At 41.3% G+C, this 21328-nt stretch overlaps 1 protein-coding gene across 9 annotated transcripts in view; it reads left to right on the plus strand.

Moving 5' to 3' along the window:
- MICAL3 (microtubule associated monooxygenase, calponin and LIM domain containing 3) overlaps positions 1 to 21328 on the plus strand; it is a 157364-nt gene that overhangs the window by 100576 nt on the left and 35460 nt on the right. For 7 of the 9 annotated variants that reach the window (XM_054282135.1, XM_054282134.1, XM_054282132.1 and 4 more), the window contains 3 exons: positions 12129 to 12324; positions 16614 to 16840; positions 21106 to 21243. In XM_054282135.1, coding sequence (XP_054138110.1) covers positions 12129 to 12324; positions 16614 to 16840; positions 21106 to 21243 — 561 coding nt within the window. Of the gene's footprint in view, positions 1 to 12128; positions 12325 to 16613; positions 16841 to 17948; positions 18039 to 21105; positions 21244 to 21328 lie in introns of all 9 variants that reach the window. The other 2 variants (XM_054282140.1, XM_054282139.1) reach the window with 2 other exon arrangements.

Genomic DNA, 21328 nt, shown 5'->3' on the forward strand with positions numbered 1-21328 from the left:
TCTGCACCTGCATATGTGCTCTCCAGAAAGCAAATGTTTGCTTCATGAATTAAGAAGGAAAAAAAAAAGGGATGAAAGGAGGTGCATTCTAGAGAATTCTAGAGATTGTCCCCATCGGAGTGGAAATCAGACTTTCTTGTTGTACCAATGTAGGGAGCCACGTTTTCAGCTAAAACTTGGAGTAGCAGGAGTGGTAGGAGAGACAACCCTCACCTCAATTCTTTTATGTCTACACAGATACCTCACACTTGCTGTTTCTGTGCCTGTGGTTCTTCTCTAGTTTCATGGCTTCTGTAACAGGGATGAGAAAGTGTAAGAAGGTTACTTACTTTGAGTGAATAAAAATTAATACAAATTAAAACAAGGAAGTTATGGTTTTACCACCTGCTTGTGATCAGCAGTGTAATTTATTAAGATATATAGTTGATAATGTATCTTAAAATGCAAGGAGGAGGGAAAACCAAATTTAAAAAATCAGCCAAACAAAAACAAACAAAAAAACCACAAAACAAAACGGCACCCAAACCAAAAATAACAAAACAAAAAGCCACAAAAGCAAAACAAATAGAAATAATCTCAAGGGAAGGAGCAGGTAATCCAGGGTCAACATCAAAGCTATTCTCCTGTTTTTGATGTGCATTTATGGAGGAAGGTGAATTAGTTGCTGAGCTGATCCTTACAATGTAGAGTTTAGCTTGAGCTTTCTGAACAAAACTGGGCAGATGCTCTTTGAGGATGAGATGGCACTTCTGTGCCCTGTTTAGTTGCTTACATCTGCTCTCAAAAATGTATGTTTAGTCTGACATTTCTCATGTTTGCTGTCATCCCAGAAGGCTGCGTTTGCTTTTTTAGGAAAATTTCATAATCCCCCTTTCTGCTGTTATAGACGTTTATCTGATGGCTTGAGGGTAGAAGTGTTTAAAAATAGGATTTTTTTTTACCCAAGAGATGTTTTGAATACTTCCAGGCTGATGTGAAAACACATCAGAACTGATGTGTAAACTATTTTTAATCAGTAATAAGTCTTTTGGAAGCTTGCTTCCTGGAACTGTACCAGATTTTTAATATAACTATCTACATATATAATAACAAGAATTTTCCCATTTTTGGGAGAAAATTCCACTAAGGTGTGAAGCTCTGGATTGCTTGGAATATTCAATTGCTTTGTAAAATTTACACAAGAGTATGTGACATAAATGTAGATAATGAAAAGTGTGCAACAGAATGAGGGAGCAGATGTTGAACCTTTTTGGAGTATGTGGATCTTTTACTTGTGGCAAATATTCCCCATTGTATTTGCTAGCCTAAGATTTCAGCCTGTTCCATTTGCAGGATAATCTGATAATCTTGACATAAATGGTAGAAATTAGGTAAAGACATGCTTAGTATGTAAATGGATTCTGAGATTCCGTGATTATGGAAATCTCTAGGACATTGCCTCAGAAGAGACAGAGTGGTTATTAGCTCACCAAAGAGAAAGAAGATAGCTGTTCACAGGTGGTGTTTTGAATCTGATCACAAACTGAACAGGAGCCTGAAAACATTACATTCCACACTTTTATTATGCATGATAAAATTTCACGTTTCTGATGGGTTGTTCTTTAATGATCAAAATATTGTCCATTGTCACATGTGGAACTAGAAGTGCCAGTTTCTATAAAAAATAAAAATTTGTACTGAAAGATTCATAGAATGAATCATAGAATGGTTTGGGTTGGAAGGGACCTTTAAAGGTCATTGAGTTTCAACTCCTTGCCCTTGACAGGGACACTTTCCACTAGACCCAATGCCTCAAAGTCCTGTCCAGCCCGACCTTGAACACCTCCAGGAATGCGACATCCACCTCTTTGAGCAATCTGTTCCAGTGCTTCATCACCCTCACAGTAAAGAATTTCTTTCTAATATCCAATCTAAACCTACAGTCTTTCAGTTTAAAGCCATTCTCCATTGCCTTACTGCTCCATGCCTTGTCCATTCTCAGAGCTCTTGCTGGCCCCCTCAGGTACTGACCAAGGCCTCCACAGAGGCTTCTCCAGGCTGAGCAAGCTCAGCTCTCTCAGCCTTTCCTCACAGGAGAAATGTTTCATCCCTCTAATCATCTTTGTGGCATGTCTGGGCTTGCTCCAGCAGATCCACCTCCTCCTTGCATTGGGGCCCCCAGGGCTGGAGGCAGAGCTCAGGTGGGATCTCACCAGAACAGAGGGGCAGAATCCCCTCACTTGCCCTGCAGCCCACTGTGCTTTGGATGCAGCTCAGGACATGTTTGGCTTTTGGGGTGTGAGTGCACATTGACAAGTCATGTTGAGCTTCTTGAGTCCTTCTCCAAACCTTCTCCTGCATCGGCCACTTCTTCATCCTCCTGCTCCCTGCCTTTGCTTTCTGTGATGTGAGCTTGCAGCACTTGCCAGTGAAGATTCCACTCCTGCTTTTAGGTGGAAATAGCTTTGGTTTGGCTTGGTGTGATTTGCACATTTGGAGATCGCCTGTCTGATCCTCACCGTGAAATGGGAGATTGCAGAGGGATTGCAGATTGTACTTGTGCTGCAGACAAGTGGCAAGAGGTAGATGCCACCTTGAAAAAATGATACCAAGTGTTATGTAGTAGATAAGATAGCAGAGGCTTTCTTTGTAACAACATAAAAGGGGTCACTCCTTGGATCATAACTGGACAATCAGTCTTAAATATTCATTTTTAAGTTACTTAACAACAATAAAGAGGATGTTTCACTCAAAAAGTGGGAAACCTCATTAACCAAGGTCACGGTGATTCTAAAATCTAGTGTGGCATTTTCTTTTCTTTTTCCTCCCTGCCAATCCCTGCATGTGCCTCATCAAGAACCCAGGTGGTTCTTTGAGGTACCGTACCTTGAATAGCTTCCAGAACAAAATTTATGCCTGCAAAGTAATGTTATTTTATCCCCTTCAGCCTTCCCACACTCAGCTTCTTTCAGAGAATGGAAATGAGGCCAGGCAACATATGATAGAGCTGATCTAAATACCAGGGAGAGCTCTGACATCCTGGATGATACCAGGAAAATGGAGCATGATTGGTAATAGGTTACTGATTTACCAATGCTCCTGAGTGATTAACAGGCTAAAAATCCCTACATATCTTACATTGTATGTCTAGGACTGGAAACCTGTTTGGGCAGCAATAACAGTGAATTCTGTACAAACATAAAGATTTTCTTGCCAGAAGAGATGTAATAAGGGATATTGAGCTCAGCAGTGCTCCCTGGGACTTGGATTAGGTGACCTAATACCTCCTTTCCCCTGATTCTCTTCTCCACCCACCAGTGACAACACTGGCCGCTTTCCAGGAGTCAAAAATAGCCACACTCCTGGATGATTCTGTTCCTCTGCTGTAAGGAAGGCAACTTTTCTGTATTGTTAAACCACATACTGAACTCCTAACCTTCTTTACATAATGCTGCTATTTCATGCATATTGGGAACACTGTTCCTCAAACATAACTTATACTGTGAGTTAGATGAATTTCTGTTTGTTTCCAAGACATAAGGATAAATTACAGGTGACCTTGATCTTAAACTGGCTAATTATATTCACTTCTGGTTGCTTCCACTAAAAGCAGAGAAAGGTCAGATCAATGCAATTTCCAGCTGGTTCCAAGCTCAGTCCTACTGATGCAGTAAGCAACTGTTTTGTCAGTGTCTGTTTTGGGAATTCCAGAAGTCTGTTTTAATTAAAATAATGGGGGGGAGTGGGGCAAAACATTGCAACACTCATAAGACAAATGTGTGAGTTTTCAATTTCATTCAATAGTCAGTCCTATTAATTTTCACTGTTATGAAGAGAACAAGCTTCCACATTTACAGACAGTATCTGAGAATGGAGAACTTAATTCTAGCTGGACATTATGGAATGTGTGGAGGAGGATTTACACCTTCATGTGTTTGTTTCTGGGCTGTCTGTTTCAGAATCCCTTGAGTATTTTAGCTGTCAGCTGTTCCTATACACATTAGAGTGGTTTGAGGGGGGCTTTCTGCTCTTCATTGCTTAGGGCACCAGTAGGTATCAACATCTCACTGGTTTTTATTTCATGTGCTGCTGAATTCATGCTGTAAAACGTCTTGGCCAGCACTAGAAGCGATTCTTTGGTAACTCCACTGGGTACTTCTGCACCAGATGGTTTTTTGATTAAACACCTTTCTGTCTGTACGGCTTAATCTCCCCATTTCTCTGTTTAGGTCCCAAATTTGCTGGGGAGAATTTCTAGACTGATGGTGTGAGGATGGAGCCTGACATGGTAGCAGAGATCTTGAGAATGTTGGTGCTTGTCAATTTAAGGACAGTTTTATTGATCAGGTCCAGCATAAGCCAGTTTGCATTTACGATTCCCCAGAGCTTTGACCCAGTAGAATGCATCTTCTAGAAAGCTTAGTTGTATTTACTGTTAGGATTGGCACATGTGCATTACAGCATAATTTCAGGAGGGCTCTCTTCAGGTTTGAGCACATTTTGAATGCTGTGAATGGATACTGGGTATCTTGCTTATGAATAGACTTTGTTTTTCTTAATATCCTGTCTTCTTTGACTTCAGGCCTTTTATATTTAGCAGAATGTGTTATGGATCAAATGGGAAACATCAGAAAACTCAAGATGTGATAGCTTCACAGTATAGCTGAGGAATTCAGGCTTTCTGAGGGCTTGGGAATACCCTACCATAGTAAGAGAGAAAGTTGAGGCATTGTATCAAAGCAACATTGACATTTGATGGCTGCTTGTGATGGTTTAACCCCAGCTGGCAACTAAGTACCACACAGCTGTGGGGAGCAGAATCAGAAAGTAAAACTCATGGGTTGAGATAAGAACAGTTTGATAATTGAAACAAAGTAGAATATTATAATAATAACTGTGGCATTCACATTCTCTGAAAAAATTCTTTCACCCAGGATTTTTCTCATGAGAAACTGAGAAGCCTCAGAGAAAAGGAAAACAATTCTTATCTCATTTGCTTCTCCTGTGTTGTGCTCACATGTGGAATGTGTTTGGAGATTGTTTATCCACAGGTGATTTTTTCATTGGATTCTGCTGTGAGTTGTTTTCACTCATTGGCCAATTGGGGCCAAGCTGTGTCGGGACTCTGGAAAGAGTCACAAGTTTTCATTATTATCTTTTTACCATTTAGTAAGTATCCTGTCTGTATTCTTTAGCATAGTATTGTTTAAAATAATATAGTATAAATGTAATATAGTATAATAAAGTAATAAATTAGCCATCTGAGAACATGGAATCAGATGCATCATTCCTGCCTTCATCGGGGCATCCCAGCAAATACAATATGTAACAACAACAATAGCAATTGCAATGAAAAGGAAGGAATGAGAGGAGTAACCCCAAAGAGCAACTGATGCACACTGCAGTTTGCTCACCACCCACTGTTTGATTCCCAGCTAATCCCTGGGCAGCTATCAGTCCCTCCTGGCCATCTCCCCCAGTTTATGTTCTGGCCATGACATTCTATGGATGGAATATCCCTGTGGCCATTTGGGGTCACTGCCCTGGCCACACTCCCTCCCAGCCTTTTGTGCACCTGCTCACTGGCAGAGCGTGAGATGCTGCAAAGTCCTTGACTCAGGGTAAGCACTGCTTAGCAACAGCCAAAACATCAGCCTGTCACCAGTGTTACATCACACCAAACCCAAAACATGGTAATGGCTACAAGGGAGAGAATTAACTCTGTCCCAGCCCAAACCAGGGTACTATGAAGTATTGACATTCAAATAAATTTGTTCTTGTGTCTGTTTGAGGAGGTGTTGCGTTGTCCCTTTTGCCTTTGAGGATGTGCTTATCCAAATTCAGGGCTTCCTACCAGGAAATGTCAGTTCTGCAGCTCGTGATGTGAGGCTGTGCAAACAAGCACTGACAAGAATGTAGCAGGTCTGTTGGGCTCTTGCCAGGGGTTTCCTGGAGAAATTTCCTAAAAGAGGAGATAAATGTAAAAGGGCAGATGAATCCAGACTGAAAATATTGAACTTCTTACTAACCCTTAAAAAATCCATTCCATTTGACACCCTTTTGCAGTCAGTTCAGAATTGCCATGGACATGATTTTTGTATCTGTTGCTGTGGAGTACAGAAATTTTTAACTCTGTCTAGATAATAATTTTTGAGAGGATTAAGGAAAGGATTTCAGAAGAAATCAGTTGCACTTATTTAAATGGAATGTCTTAATTGACTTACTGTTATGAATGTGTGCAGCTTTTAACAATAATCCTCAATACCAAGATTTCCTTTTTTTTATTGTGCACACAGTGCTGGGCACTTCCTTACATCAAAAGTGTTTTTTCTTGACTTGAAGTGAAGTTGAGGGTGAAGTGCTTGGCGTTGTGCATTCTGGATCCTGTTTTTGGCACTGCCACCAGACTGTTGTGAGATTGCCTTGCTGGTATTTAATCTCTGTGTCTGGACTTGTGCAGTGCCTCTACAGCACTTACCTACTTCCAAAATAGGTTTGGTTTTGTGTGCTAGTACTTGTAAAGCCTTTTGAGGCCCTTGGACAAGAAGTGGAGTTGGAAAACAAACAGGCAGTTAGTGTAACTGAAGTGGGTGAGGGTGAAACTTCTAGGAAAAATCCTGAAACTCAATGTGACATGAACAGAGATTAAAAATAAGAAGCTAAGAATGCTGCTGGATCTCATTTGCTGCCTTCTCCTTTGAGGTCTATACCTTTGAGGTGTAGACCTCAGTGATAATGTTTGCTGAATGGATAACACACTTCAGAAACCTTACCCCACAAGGTATTTCTCAGAAACTAATTGCAAGGGAATATGAGAACTTCCAGCATTTCAAACTCAAAGCTCACTGCATCACTTTTAAACTCCGCTGGAAAAGTTCCCATCTCCCTTTTCAATACTTAGTCACAGGCAATATGCTGCTGTTTCTGTAGGGATCTGACACAGTTCTCAAACAATTGTGTGGAGGTAGAAGTAATTGAAGTGTTTGGAAAAGACAAGTGGAAACAAACAGGTACAGTGTTTCACATTACCACAAAACCACAAGCTTTGGGAAATCCATAACGAAGATTTTCCTGAGAGTGTATTAATTCCTTCCCCCTTTTGCATGTGTTTCAAAGTAGACTCCTTTATTTGAATTTCCATAATTCCCCAAGGCCACACCTAAGTCTGTGCAAAATACTGGACAAGAGATGACATGCACCTTTAGTCAGATATTGAGATAGCAAGCTAAGAAAAGCAAGTCTAGAGGTACTGCATGGTAATTGAAAAACAGCTTCTAGTAAAACAGACAGGTATTTTCCCTTTAGGAAGAATTCATTGTTTTCAGATTCCCAGTTCTCTCCTGCATCTTCAGCATGGAAATGTTGTGTCAAGGAGTAACCTTGGCAGGATTTCATTGAGACCATGGGAATAACATGTAGATTTTACAGAACAAGGTAATACTGGAGGTGAGTTGAGATAGGATCCTCTCTCAAGAGGAGCTTCTTAAGCCTTCCAGGAATTGCCAAAGTTGCTGGAATAGGACACACTCATGCAGGCAAGGAGCAGTTCTGTTAGGAATGTTATCTCTGATCAGACACTTATCATTTCAGGAGGCAAGCTCTGTCAAAGCTGAGATAAATTAGGGGCTCTGGCAGCTTTCATGCAGCAGCTAAGCAGCCTGTCCTGTTAAGAAAAACAGCTCCCTTCACATGATCTATGTAATGTTCATGGCCCACTGACTCTTCCAAAGTAAAGAGTCAGGTTTTAAAATGTGTCCTATTTTGGATGTTGTTTGTGGATTTTTAGCTGATCAGTTGATTGTTCAAGAAGCTACGCTTGGCTTTGGGGTAGCTCCCCTCTCTGGGTAGTAATACAGCTTTTCTTCCTGGCTGATGCAGCCATGGCAGCCTTTTCCCTCACCTGTGAATGGTTGCTGACTTCTGTCCCTGTGGGGCCAAACAGAAGGTCAGGTGCTGGCTGGGTGCACTCTGAACAGTCTGGGGAATACAATATATTGATTAAAGAGAGGCAGCTTTCCCCTCCACAGGGACTTCAGGTCTACAAGAACTGCCTTGGAACACACTTTGCCCATGCATTTAGCACCTTATATATGTGGGGGAGAGAAATGAGAGCAGGCAGCAAGCTTCAGAATTCCTCAGTCTTATTTATATTTTATTGTAGTTTTTTTATGGGTTTTTTAATTGTAGCATCAAATTAGTTGGTGTAAACTTTAGAATATAAAATGGGGGAATTGTCCATCATCTGGACACTTCAGTGATGCCTGTATATCACACTTACTTTCATCCCTTGTATAAGTTTGTGAAGTGCAGTGCTTTTCCTTCTCATAGTTGATGGCTTTACAGTGCATGGCTATCAGCAGCATTTCTCTTGTTTCATATTTGTTAATAAGTTGGACAGTGACTTTGCAGACAGCCAGATTTGCGAAATGCATGGCATCTTGTAGAAACAGACAACTTTTAGAAACAAAACTAATATGTGAAATAAACTAAATAATTTGTGTAGTGCAAATTCCTAGAAATCCCATGCTTAAAGTGGTAGTGGAGTTTCTGTATCATGTTCTCTGATGCAGAGCTGTTTTCTTGGCAGACTGGAGAGATGTGACCACTTTTGCATCTCAAGTGTATGGATGTATAAGTTAATAAGAGAAAGTGCTGGGAATGCCCTTTCTACTTTGAGATTTTGAGGCAGGGAGTGCTTGTCAAGCTCACAGGACATCTTGGCTTGACCACATCTTTTTGCATTAAAGTTCAGGTTGATTTTCTATCTTTTAAGATTTTTTAACACAGTTGCATTGAGTTACTCCCACTTACAGTTTGTGCTGTGACAGGATTTGTTTCATTCTCTGTGTCCCAGTTACACTGGGTCCTTGTGATGAGAAGGGCAGGGATGCTTTGTGTTTTGAAAAACTTTCCTGAAGGATCATAAATGTCCATGAAATGCATGTAAAAAGATGCCAGCTTGATTTTCAGTCCTTCTCTACCTAGCAGTGATTGCTGCCAGTCTTTCTCCCCACACTAGATATTGGATTATTGAAACAGCCTTTTTTTAAAGAACTCTACTCCATTTAATTATATGGCAATTGTTTGATTGGGTTTGGGTGTTTTGGGTTTTTGTTTGTTTTTTTCTTTGAAAAGGCTGACAAAAAGCCCCTAAGAAGGTAAGAAAACAAAAAGAGTGAAATAATATCAGACAGATAAAAGTTCTTGTTCTTTGGTCTTCAGAATTCTTTTTCTAGTGTACTTTGCATCTATGTCAGGGTTTGCATCAGAAGAGAGTAAGTTAAAAACAGCTTGTGGAAAGACATCCCTGTTAAAGTAGCTGAGCCTTGCTGATGACTCTATGTGTATAAAAAGTTCTGAGTAGTACAAAACCTTTTTTTTTTAAATCATTATTTTAATATATTCCTTGTTTGTTTTCCCTGACCTTGGTGTTACTATGTTACCCAGAGTCCTGCTTTTTTCTACTGTCAGCCAAAGTGGCAGAGCAAAATTCGAGGTCAGTTCCCCTGGTACTGTGAACTCAGGGCTGGGTAATGTAACAAGGATTGCAAAAATAGATTTGGCTGAGTTGGTATCACCAGAGAGAGAGAGAATGAAAAAGAGTGAATCCCAGTGAAAAAGGCAGCTCAGTTCCACTAAACTTTGCAAACCAAGGCACAGCAGAAGGCTTAGCAGCAGGAGATGGTGGAGACCACAGTGTCCCTGGAAATGCAAGGCAGTGTTGCCATCTGACCAAGCTTATTTGTTTATACCATGAAAAAGCTCTGGGATTCCAGCTAAAGGCATGGCAGCCACTTGGCCACATCATGGAAGGGTTAAATCATACTAAGGAAGACAGAAAAACACTTCTGGCAGTTGTCTTCAAGATTTTATCTCAGGGGAGGGGGATTGGAAATAGATGCCAGGAATTATGTAAAGACATGTGTAATTTTGTGTGAAATATGAAGGTGGTACTGAGTAATTTTCCTGAAAAAAACCCCAAAACCTGTTAGGAATAAAGTGAGAAACTACAGAGGATGAAGAAAGGAAACAAAAGCTGTCTTGGAAGTTAAAATGTGTGAGGATAAAGTAAAGGTTGCCAAAGCTCATGCAGGGTTAGACTTTGCAAAGGAGAGCAAAGCAAAGAGCTCTGTTTTGTAAGCATGTAGGTAAAAGCAAGGTAAGGGAAAGCAGAAGTGTGTTCCATGGGAGCAAGAGTCAGTGTGCAGCAGGATTGGGAAATGAGGACTAATACAATGAAACAAATAGTCTTTGTCTCAGAAGAGTGGGAGAAATTAAAATGAAATTGTGAGCTTTGTGGTAACAATTTTTGATTAAATCAAGCTGTCCTGATATGCTTTGACTGTCTCGTTCAGGAAATACTGTGGACCACTGGGTAACAGAATTATGTCCTGCAGATAAACTAAAAAGAAAACAAAACAAATAAAAAACTTTAAAAAGTGATCTGAACAAGTATATATCAGTTAAACAGTAGGTGTAACACCTTTTAAGGAATAACTAAAACCTGCTAGTTCTGCAAGGGAAGTCCTTTGACCTCATGCAGGTAAGTGCTATAAAATGTGGCATGGGCTCACCAGAGACTGTGCTGAACTGGCTTGACAACTTTTATTGACAACTGATACCTCCATGAGGGAAATTGTAGTGCATTTGAACAGTCTGGACTTGAGCATAACACAGGAATGCTGACACATGGAAATAATTATTGGAACTGGATAAAATGGAAGAGAAGTACATGAAGTGTGAGTAGCTAAGGAGTTGGGCTAAAGGAGAGACAAGAGGTTTTATTAAAAGTGGAAATAAGGGGTTTGGATGTAACCTACAGACTATGCAGTGTCCCAAAAAGTGATCTGGGATCTGATCTTTGTAATACTGTCATTAAGGTTACCAACTGAAAAAAAAAGACCAAGGAAAAAATCTGCTAATGCAATTCAGGGCTGAATCAACATTTCAAATCCTCATCAATGCAGAGGAGGACAAGCACATCATCCACTAAGAACTGCAAAATGTTGCCAACTGTAAGATTAAACTTAGGACTGTAATAGTGGAAAGTACCAGGTCAAGCACTAAGAAGATGTTGAGAATTTTGGCTACCAACAAAATGCTTATCAGTTGAAAGCAAAGAAGGAGAGAGATCTAAGTCTCATAAAAGCCACCAGTATTATGTGACATATAAATAGGCAGGTGTGTTCTCAGTGTGTTTCAGATGAGAGATTTGTGGCAGGGCTGTGTGTTACGCTGATAAGGCCTCATCTGGAAAGCCATGTTCACTTTTAATCACCCAGGTTCTGGAAAGATTAATCCAAACTGGGACAGGTGCAGAGACCTGGGGGATGATCAGAGCACTGAAGAGCTTATCTTCAGTGAGAAGAAGGTGTGGCTTGTTTAGCAAAGCAAAACAAAAGCATGGAAATATGGCTAAGAGGTCAACAGTGGTGTGGTATTCAATACCACTAAAATACTGCAATTTAAAAAATAAGTTGATGAAAGCAGGATAGAATAAAATTCATTGAGTGCTACTGTGAGTGAAGCTTCTCAATACTTTTCTACAACTGTCTGGTTCACATATCCTTGCAATTTTTGGGGACTTCTGGGATTTTTGCTTGCAAACGTCTCTCTGAGATTTGTCCCTGTGATTCATTTCATTACAAATTCTGATTGACAAGTCAATCAATTCAAGTCCATTAAAAAATTTAAAATTTGGCCTTTTTCATTCCTTCCCTCATCTTTAAATAGTAACAATATTGTCTTGCTCCTTAACTCTGTAGATTTCCCTTGGCTGGTGCCAGTTTTAACACACAGCAAGGTTGCCCCGTAGCATTCCATGTCTCAGATAATACATCCAGCGTGTGCCCAGGCCTTCCCCACACAAACTTCATTGCATCTCTAGTTTTTGCAGCTAAAATGGCCCTATTTCCTCTCTCAACTAGGATATTTAACATTCTTTTTAGCATCTATTAGCCAAAACCACTAAGATTCCCTTTTGCAGTCTGGCCTCCCAGTAGTGGCGAACAGGATAATGACGTAAGGTATTCTCTCGCTTTATTTACCTCCCTCTGCCTCGTGCCCCTTTTCTCCCAGTTGCTCAGTTCTCTTAAAAATGTGACTTTCTGACTGTTGCATTTGTTGTTTGTTGCCTGGCTTGTCCTCAGGTCCCAGTGTGAACGGGCTGGAGGAGCCCAGCCTGGCCAAGCGTTTGCGGGGCACCCCGGAGCGCATCGAGCTGGAGAACTACCGGCTGTCCCTGCAGCGCGAGGAGGAGCTGGAGGAGGTGCCCGAGGAGACCCTGGCAGAGCACAACCTGAGCAGCGTGCTGGACAAAGGCACAGAAGAGGATGTGCCCAGCAGGTCAGCACACACTGCCCAGCAGCTTTTCTGCACCCATCCCAGCTGGCTTTGCCTGCCTTTCCTTTTTCTTTAACCAATTTACCACATTGCGCTTTTTAAAGCTTTTGAAACACACAGACTTTTCATCTTGTAGTTTCTGTTCTCAATAGCTCACTACTATCAGAAGACACCTCTAGCACTATAATACTATGATATTAAGTTCTAAATTGGAAGGGATTTTTAAATTTAATTTTTCGATTGTATTAAAGGTAAGTGAGTCTTTTGAGCAAACAGAACATGCATTCAAATGGAAGGGGGTTCCAAAGTTGCCTTCTTTTCTGAATGCTTTGCATTACAATTCAAAATCATGTTTGGTTTCAAGATTTAGGCTTGACACACATGTAGTCCTGACTGAATGCTGGTGCAATGCCTGAGAGGTATTAATGGGAAGCAATAGCTGTGGCTGTTGAAAAACGTGTTATACCTTCATGGTAATAAAATGAAGGTGTATAAATGTGTTGTACCTTCATGGTAAAAAAATGAAGGTGTATAAATGTGCTGTACCTTCATGGTAATAAAATGAAGGTGTATAAATGTGCCTTAATGAATTTCTCTTTATATGGAAAATTCTGTGCAAGCACAGCAGGATCCACAACCATGCAAGCAGAGCTAGTGGAAACAATTTTTACAAGTCATTGAGAGGAAATCCTTGAGGAAGTATGCTCATGAACTTAATAGTCAATCACACATTTTTATGGAGTCTTGGTCTCTTAATACAATTTCTCATCTACTTGTCTCTGTAGTAATTGCAGCCCTTACCTTTTAATCTCTGAGTCTGTCCAGTAGTCTTGAAATAAACTCAGAAAATGTTGTTGTTTGTTTTCTGAAACTTAGATCCTACAGTCATATTCTATGTATCAATTGCCTGCAAATATAGGTCTGTATGAGAAATTGAATAATCTTGGTCTATTTTTGGGAGATTAAAACTGTATTTTCTTAACTCATCCTTCCTTGACAAAATAAGCCTTGATGATCTCAGGATTTTTTACTCCTTTATGTTTCTACCTCTAAAACAAAAGTGTAGATCTATTGACTGTTGTTACTCTTTGTCTTGATTTCAATAGATCAGGACACCATAGGCCTGCTCAATAAATGGCAGAAAACTTACAAAGGCCAAGAATTAGTTTAAAAAGTGGACTTTTGGCATTTTGGTATGAAGCTGATGGTCATCACCAAGAGGTGTTTTGTGAGTTTCTGGATATTGAGGGTGGTACACTATTAGGTTAGCAAATTTGGTTTTTGACTTGTAGAGTGTTACATTTAGTTCCTTTTGTCCTACATTCATCCCTATAACTTGTTATCAGTATGAGTATTTCTGTCTCTAATACATTACATTGTATAATTTTCCATGTGAGAACCAGAATGGGCAACTCACATTCTGTCATAAGGAGAAAAGAGCAAATACATCAAATTCCTTGTCAGTTTTACCTGGAAGAATTTATATTCCAAATCTAAATATGGCAAGCAGTTTACTCAGAAAATGAACAAGGCTGTGTGGGCCAAATATCAGAGAGAACAGAGGGAGGATTTTCTGGGAGGTATAGCTATTGGGTATCCTCTGTCCAGCTGTATCCACTCCATGGATACACTGCAAAGACAGAAAAACTGCAAAGAAGAAAACAAAAGGAAGAAGTCTGACTACTTTTTCAGCAACAAAAAAGAAGTTTTGACTCTTGCAACAAGCCAACCAAGGCCCTGATTTAATCATCTTCACTGTCTTGGTGCAGCGCTGCAGGGCTAGGGGCAGGCGGAGGAGATGGGGAACTCTTTGTTCCCTCCATGTCTTATGAAGGCTGGGCTGGGCTGGGCTTTCAGGGTTCACTTAGGTGGCAGATAGAAATCAGGCAGAGACCTCACATTTTGGTGCACAGCTTCTCATCACGCACACACTGCAGAGAAATTTTATGGGAAACAGCATTCAAAGTATATTTTTTCAAAAGACAGTTAATCTTATTTAAGTTTCAATTTAAAAAAAAGATCAATTAAGCAATTAAACCCAGACTACACACTAGTCTGAGGTGTAGGAAACCTTTTATATGCCTTATTGATTGCCTTTAAGTTGCAGTAGCCCCCAGTGTGCCATCTCCAGTTTTGGTGTCATGTCCTGTGGCCTTTCAAAGGAGTGTTGTAGGACAGCTTGTGCTGTATAGGTCTGTATGGCAAGGGAAGAGATTCATTGCCACAGTTTAGGTTTCAGTTCCTCTCCTCAGCACTAAATCTGTACATACACCTTTTTCTAATGAGATACTCAACTGCTTATGCAAATTCTATAGAACAACCTACCTTGGTCTTTGATTTCTGCTTTATAGAAAAATAAAATTTCAGTTGTTGAGTGAATTCCAACAGCACAGGGTTTCCATGCTGAAAGGAATGCTCACTATACCAGGCCATCTCTCACTGCTGTCTTTCAGCTTCTCATTTCTCAGTATTCAAAGGTCAGACAAAAGCCAAGTGATAAATAAAAGCCAAAGAAGGCGAAGTGAGCTGTGTGGTGAGGAATTTGTGTCGTCACTCCTCCATGCGATAAGCCGGCTGGTGGAGGAGCAGCAGCTCATCCTGTTCAGCACCCATGGCAACAATTTGAGCAGCAGTAAGCCTTATTGACAGCACACCAAGCCCCCAGCATGCAGCACCTGTCAGGTTTATTTCCATACCAAAGGGTGGGAAAGTAAATCAGGGAGAAGGGGAACATCACATTTAACCCTGTGACAATATCTGCATAAAGCCTTTGGAGTATGCTCTGGTCTCCATGCACCAAGCCCATGGCTTGCCAACAGTGTTTGTATTCAGTATTTCACATGTGAAAATCAGGCAGCATGTTAAAAATAACTGTTGAGTTTGTGCTGTGAAAAAGTGGCTTGTAATTTGAGGAAAATAATGTTATTTGTATGCAGACCAGTGAGAAGAATTTAAGAGCCTATGGACAGAAGTGTGTGACAATCAGAGCATGAACAAAGGGTTTTCCTTATTAGGTTTAAATAGGCTCTCAGACTAGCAGATGAATAAAATTATGTAAATAAGATAGTACAACTGTACAAGTTGTATTTTATAGACCCACATGAAGTATAACCTTCATTACTTTCTACTTGTTGGTTTTCCCTTTCATTGTCTTCATGGAATAGGTTCTGCCAAAGCTGGTGATAGTGGGCATAAGGAAGCAGCAGGAATACTATTCTCAGATTATTCACCAATAGTTTTATCCTTCAGTCAGGTGAATTGGACCTTTTAAGATTCACAGGGGAAGCATCCAACAGTTGCTCTAATAAATGCAGTTCTGTCATGACAATGGTCTGTTTCGGTAAAACAAAGCTGGAGCACCTTTTCACCCTGCAGAGAGGATCTGTGAGTGTTCTGCAGTTCTCATTCATTTTCCAGTGACAAATGCAACCATCTTTCTCCTCAGTCCCTCCAGGTAGTCTGGCATGCAAGAGTGAGCTAGATTAAATGTCACTGAATGAGTGGTTACATTTCCTGCCCCTGCTGCATATGCTGAGGAACTGTTAGAATTAAACAGAGGTGACTTCTAAGAAGCACTAATGATTTATTGCTTTGCATGGTTGAGACTTTGCTGTGGGAATAATAATCTCATTACTGTAATTATCTTTGCACTGCTTCCTACAGTTTCTTGCCACCATGTACACTGTGTACTTAATTGGATACATATTTCTGTCTGTGATGCAGAAAAGTGAGGAATTTTGGGGTTTTTTTCCTCCATCTCCTTAGTTAACATGCTGTATCCTTTGCCTGATGTGTTTTGTGTTCTTTCTACTCCCAAAGACTGCTCTGGTTCACAGGAGCAAGTGCCAAAATCATTCTGGGTATCTCAGCAGTAGCTGCTGTATCAAAAGCCATGGCCTTCTACAGTCTGATACTGTGAGGAACTCCTGCACTGATTTATCAAGAGCATTGTGATATGAAGAAAATAGTTTCTTTCTGTTGTATTCAATTGTCTTGAACTGTAACAATAAATGCTGCACAAATATTTGGACTTTGCTTCAGAGGCACTTTTCTGCTGCCTCTCCTTCTTTAAAAGGAGGGCAAGGACCATACTGCAGCCTGCAGGTGATGCTGTCACTAAAAGGCCTGTAAAACGTTGAAAGCTGAAAATCAGTGTTGTGTTTTAGGCTCATGTGTGTTGAAATGACTTGTCAGTGATCTAAGACTGATCAAGAGAACATTGACTTCATAATCTTTAATGTTATTATTTATTATTAGCAATATAATCTTTTTTTTTTTCTAAAATCTTACAGTAGTTCAGAATCTGAGATGGAGGAGGAAGATGAAGAGGAAGATGATGAACAGCAACCCCCTTCAGACCTGGGTGGTGTGCCATGGAAAGAGGCTGTGCGTATCCACGCCCTCCTGAAGGGAAAGAGTGAAGAAGAGATTGAGGCTGAGCAAAATCATGAGATTGAGTACAAATATGATGATGAGGAGGAGGAATACGAAGAGGAAGAAGATGAGGAGTCAAGTGAAGGTTAGCTTGGTTCATCCTTTCTTTCTGCCAGCCAGCAGGGAAAAATGAGTTGAGTATTTGACTTGCAGAATAAGAAAGATTTGCCTTGGAAAACTTTACTTCTTCTTTTGCTTCTTTGTTGCTCTGGTTTTTGAGGGAGTTATTGTCAAGGAAAGCTCAAGGTGGTTCATTCTGGATTCTGAAGGACTTTGCCCACAGGACAGTTTAGAGTACCAGTACTCACACAATATGCTTCCCATACACCATGCCAGCATGTCAATTCACAGCCTTGTGCTGCTGTATTGCCTTATGGTTGGTTTTTATAGTTATTTGGAATTAGACTTGAATGTGCCCTTTGTTCTCTGGCAGCAGGAACTGGAAGCATTGTGGGTGCAGTGTTTTCAGTTTTAGAGTGCCTCACTGAGGGGTAGTGCCCTGTCACTGTCAGCAGGGCATTCCACAAGAAGGTGCTTGTAGCTCTCCCAGGTTAAAAGATGGCTTTGATGGGAGTTCAGGTAGTTCCCATTTTAGCTTTGAAAGATTTCTGTGGAAAACCTTAGGGAAAGACTCCTTCCCCTGTGTTTGTCTCAGTCATCAAAATGCAAAGTTTGTGCTCAGAATAGACATGTTTCCAGTGTTTCACCACCATGCCAAATTTCTCACTGCTCTTGTCTTTGTCTTTATACTCACATTTCCTTTTTGAGGAGACTTGTAGACTCCAAAGAGCTTTTTTGTAAAGGTCTTTGGCTGCCTACTGCCAGCAGAGGTCCAGTGTTGAGTTTTAGTGGCGGTGTCGTTGATGAGCTCAGCAGGCTCCTTGGCGACCTAGGAGTTGAATGTCCATGAGTGCAGTCTGTGGAAACCAAGAGTTCTTTATGAGTATGGCAACATGCATGTTGTGTGTTCAGCCTGCTGAGCAGTGGTGTTCTTGGATGGATGTTGTTTCGTTCGAGCAGTTTTCCTGACGGGCACTTGGAGCACAGCGGGAGTACGGGGAGCTGCAGCATTCCCAGGCAGTCTCTCTTTCTGATCCTGTCCTCTCTCTTTCTCTCTTTCCCTCTCTCCATGGCTTGTGTGTGTACACGTGTGCCTGGTGCTAAATGTGGATGTGTGCTTCCCTCTGCTGTAGAGGGGGAGTATAACCCTTGGGAGAGAGAGCTGCAGCAAGGCCTCTGGCTTCAACGTCTCTCAGATGAAGAGGACTCGGGTACACATAAAGGTACCCGTACACTGTCTCCACCTCCAGGGGAAGGTATTAAAGAGCAGGTCCCACATGAAGAGTTTCTGTGTTTTATTGCATTGTGTTACCAGCTCCCTCAAAACTGATTCAGTAGCCCTTGTTCATCTCCTGGTTCAAGTGCCATATATCAGATCTGTTGCTGACACTGGTTTTAGGAAGGTGAAAAAGCTGCCAAGTACCTCAGGATTTCTAGAAAACCTGGACAATTTTGCTGCTGTAATTTGCATGAACAGTGACTTCCAGGTAATAAGGAGTATCAGATTTGTTCTACACATGCAGACTACTTGCACCTGTGCATTATCTCAGACACATGGGACACACCAGAAGTACTGCTTTAGACTGCTTGTGTCAGCAAAGTTGCTTTTTTTGTTGTCCTCTGTGTGTGTGTCTGTCTGTGGGGAAGAGTCTGGAAGGAAACTAATCAAGCTGCAGCAATCCCTCAAGATTCTTCAAGCAGTTACATAATAGTCATAAAATTAATCAGACATTCAAATCTAACTGGTTGTGTCATTTTCCATGATGCAGTCTCTTGCAGTTTATTTTTGGGTTTTTTGTAACACATGGTCCCAATAGCTTGTTAACCCCTTATTCCCTCAATGTGGTTCATCAGAGCCAGAATATGTAAGAGGAAAATCCAAGTGCCTTCCTGCATGTAAGGGGCCATATGCAGTTGTCAAACTGCATATTTTACAGCTGATGGTTATAGTAACAGTAGCTTAGCTTCCAACTTTCTTTTTTTCTTTCCAAGAGAGAAAAAAAATGGAAGAAGCATTATAACTTTTTTGCCATCTAACTTTTCTGTGATAAGAATGAGAAGTATTAGTCAGGTGGCAGAAGGGAATACCTGAAGAAGTTCCCCCTGTTGCAGTTGCCAAGGTGCTTCAGACCTGACTCATAAGGAGTTGGTTTGCAAGTGGCTCCTTACTGCAATAAAGTGAAAACATTGAGCCAATAAAGTGAAAACGTTGAGCCTGCCCACAGCTTATAAAGTGTTGCTGCTGCAGTGGAAATGGAGGAAAGCTACCACTCCAAATCTAAGTGCAATTAATGTTCAGCTTCCTGCAAAGCTGAGCAGGCAGCCCTGAGGAAAGGCTGTGCCACGTGTTGTTTGAAATTCTCAAGCCCTTAGACATTAAAGAAGTGTTAGGTTTGCCTCTAGGCCAAGCAGCAGCCCTTCATGTCTGGCTGTGCTGCTCATTATTTATTGGAAAAGGTGAGAGAGACAGGACAGGCTCAAGCCTCTGTGGAAAAACTAAAGGTTACAGTGGTATAATCCCAGAGCAATCCACTTGAAAACATGCAGATCATGTGGGACCTGCTCTTTCCAAGCCTTGCTGAGTGACTCTGTACTTCTCAGCCCCTGCTGGCAAACCTAAACCTTTTAACACAGACCTTTGTGTGTTGGTGCAAGCGCTAACTCTACTCATCCTGGGGGCTGCATGCGAGCGCTTTGGGACGGAGCGGGGACAGCCCAGGCTCCTGTCCCTGCAGGATGGCCAGCGCCTCTGGCAGCCCTGGTGGTTGTGTCATTGACACAAAAACATTCTGGTGAGGCAACAGAGACATAAAGCTGCAGAATCCTTGGCTACATTGTGAATCCTGCTCTGCATTTGGGTTTGTGCCTCTGAGCCCCTTTCCCTTTAATGACCATCTGCTGATTCTGTCCTTCCTGCAGTTCCTTCTGCCTGTTTCTTCTGCGGTTTTAATGCCAAATCTCACACATAGTCATTCCTGAAATGGAAATCCCAAACACTTTGTCATGTCTGGGAAAAACATGGCTGGGAGAGAGGAACTTGTTAAAATGAGACAGCAGGAAATTATGAATGCAAGCTCTAAATGCTGCTAATGTGTCTTGTTTCCTTCAAACATTAGAGCACCATGTGAAAATCTAACTGCTTTTGAGGTTCTAAACTGCTGCAACAGTGCTTTGCCCTACTCAGTGGTAATCCAGTTGTTGTGAAAATTGACTTGCTACTTTAAAAAGTAAGTGGGCATTTTCCTTTCAGGCTGAGATGTTTGCTTTTGAAGACCACTCCTGCAGACAGTGTACAGGTGAACACCTGTCCCCTGCAGAACCAGTTTTTTTTGTTATGGATAATGAAGCCTGAGTTACAGAACCAAAGCAGACAGCAATAGAGACAGGGTGTATAAATTTAATACCTCAGAGTAAGTGCTCCCAGGGCAGGTGTTCTGCAGAAGTTAAACAAGCTCATCAATTGCTTAAGGTGCCCATTGTTCTCTCTGACATTCCATAAGTAGCTGAGCTTTGTGTAGGCAGGTAATTGAAGAGTAATGCTATTTCTCTTAAACAGAATAATTTGTGTGACAGGAATTCCCTTCTGGGGAGCTGTTAAGTCACAACCAAAATGCTGTTATCCTTCAGGAAAAAAAATTCTCCCTTTGAACAAGTCAGTGCAAAAGAGCCAGGAGTAAACAAAATGATTTTAGGTGCTAAAATTAGCATGTGCCCATACGCACATACACACGTGAAACTCTCAGATCCATCATATTATTTAATTCACAAAGTGTGTACCCAGACCAGAAAGAACTGCCTAGCCCAATAGTAGGAAATAAAAAATCTTTTGTCTTGGTGCATCAGTCAGGTGGAGATTATTCCTCACCTTTAAGAGCAAGACATCTTTGGCAATAATCATAACAAATAGGCTGAAGGAGCTGGGAATTTCTGCTAAATTGGTATCTACATACCACATTCTGTTGGACACCCAGAGAACTTCTTTCATTTCAGCAAAGCTTCTTGCAATAGACATGATGTCTGATGATGCTTTAATGGCATCCCCCTGCCCTTGGAATGGCGTGACTCAGCTTGGATGGGAGGCGTGAGGAGCTGTGGTGGTGGATGCGTGCGCACACAGTGCTGAGCTTTTTCTGTCTGTCTTGCAAACTGACCTTGGCCAATAATATTTTCTCTTCTTATTTCCTTTCCTATGATGTGCTACCTTTCCTTTCCACTGTTCTCCCATCTTTTCCTCCCTGCCCTTCATACACCCTGCCTACAACCTGTTACGCCATGCCCTCCTCCTGCTAGCTGGAAACCTTAGGCTGCAGCAGATTGTAAATCCGGTTGATCCTCTGGAGATCCTGGCAGATGTGCACTGGACACACATCCGTGAGAAAGAGGAGGAGGAAAAAATGGTCTCAGCCTCAAAGTCCTCCACCTCCAGAGGTAATCTCCCCAAGTCCCACACCAGCAGTTCCTGGATCCCAGTTGCAGCTGTTTAACTCTGTTGCTTCTGCGCCCTTCAAGACCA

The sequence above is a fragment of the Melozone crissalis genome, unplaced genomic scaffold (assembly GCF_028551555.1).
Source record: "Melozone crissalis strain CALT ecotype California unplaced genomic scaffold, PUWL_Pcris_2 ptg000033l_1, whole genome shotgun sequence".
Lineage (NCBI taxonomy): Eukaryota > Metazoa > Chordata > Aves > Passeriformes > Passerellidae > Melozone > Melozone crissalis.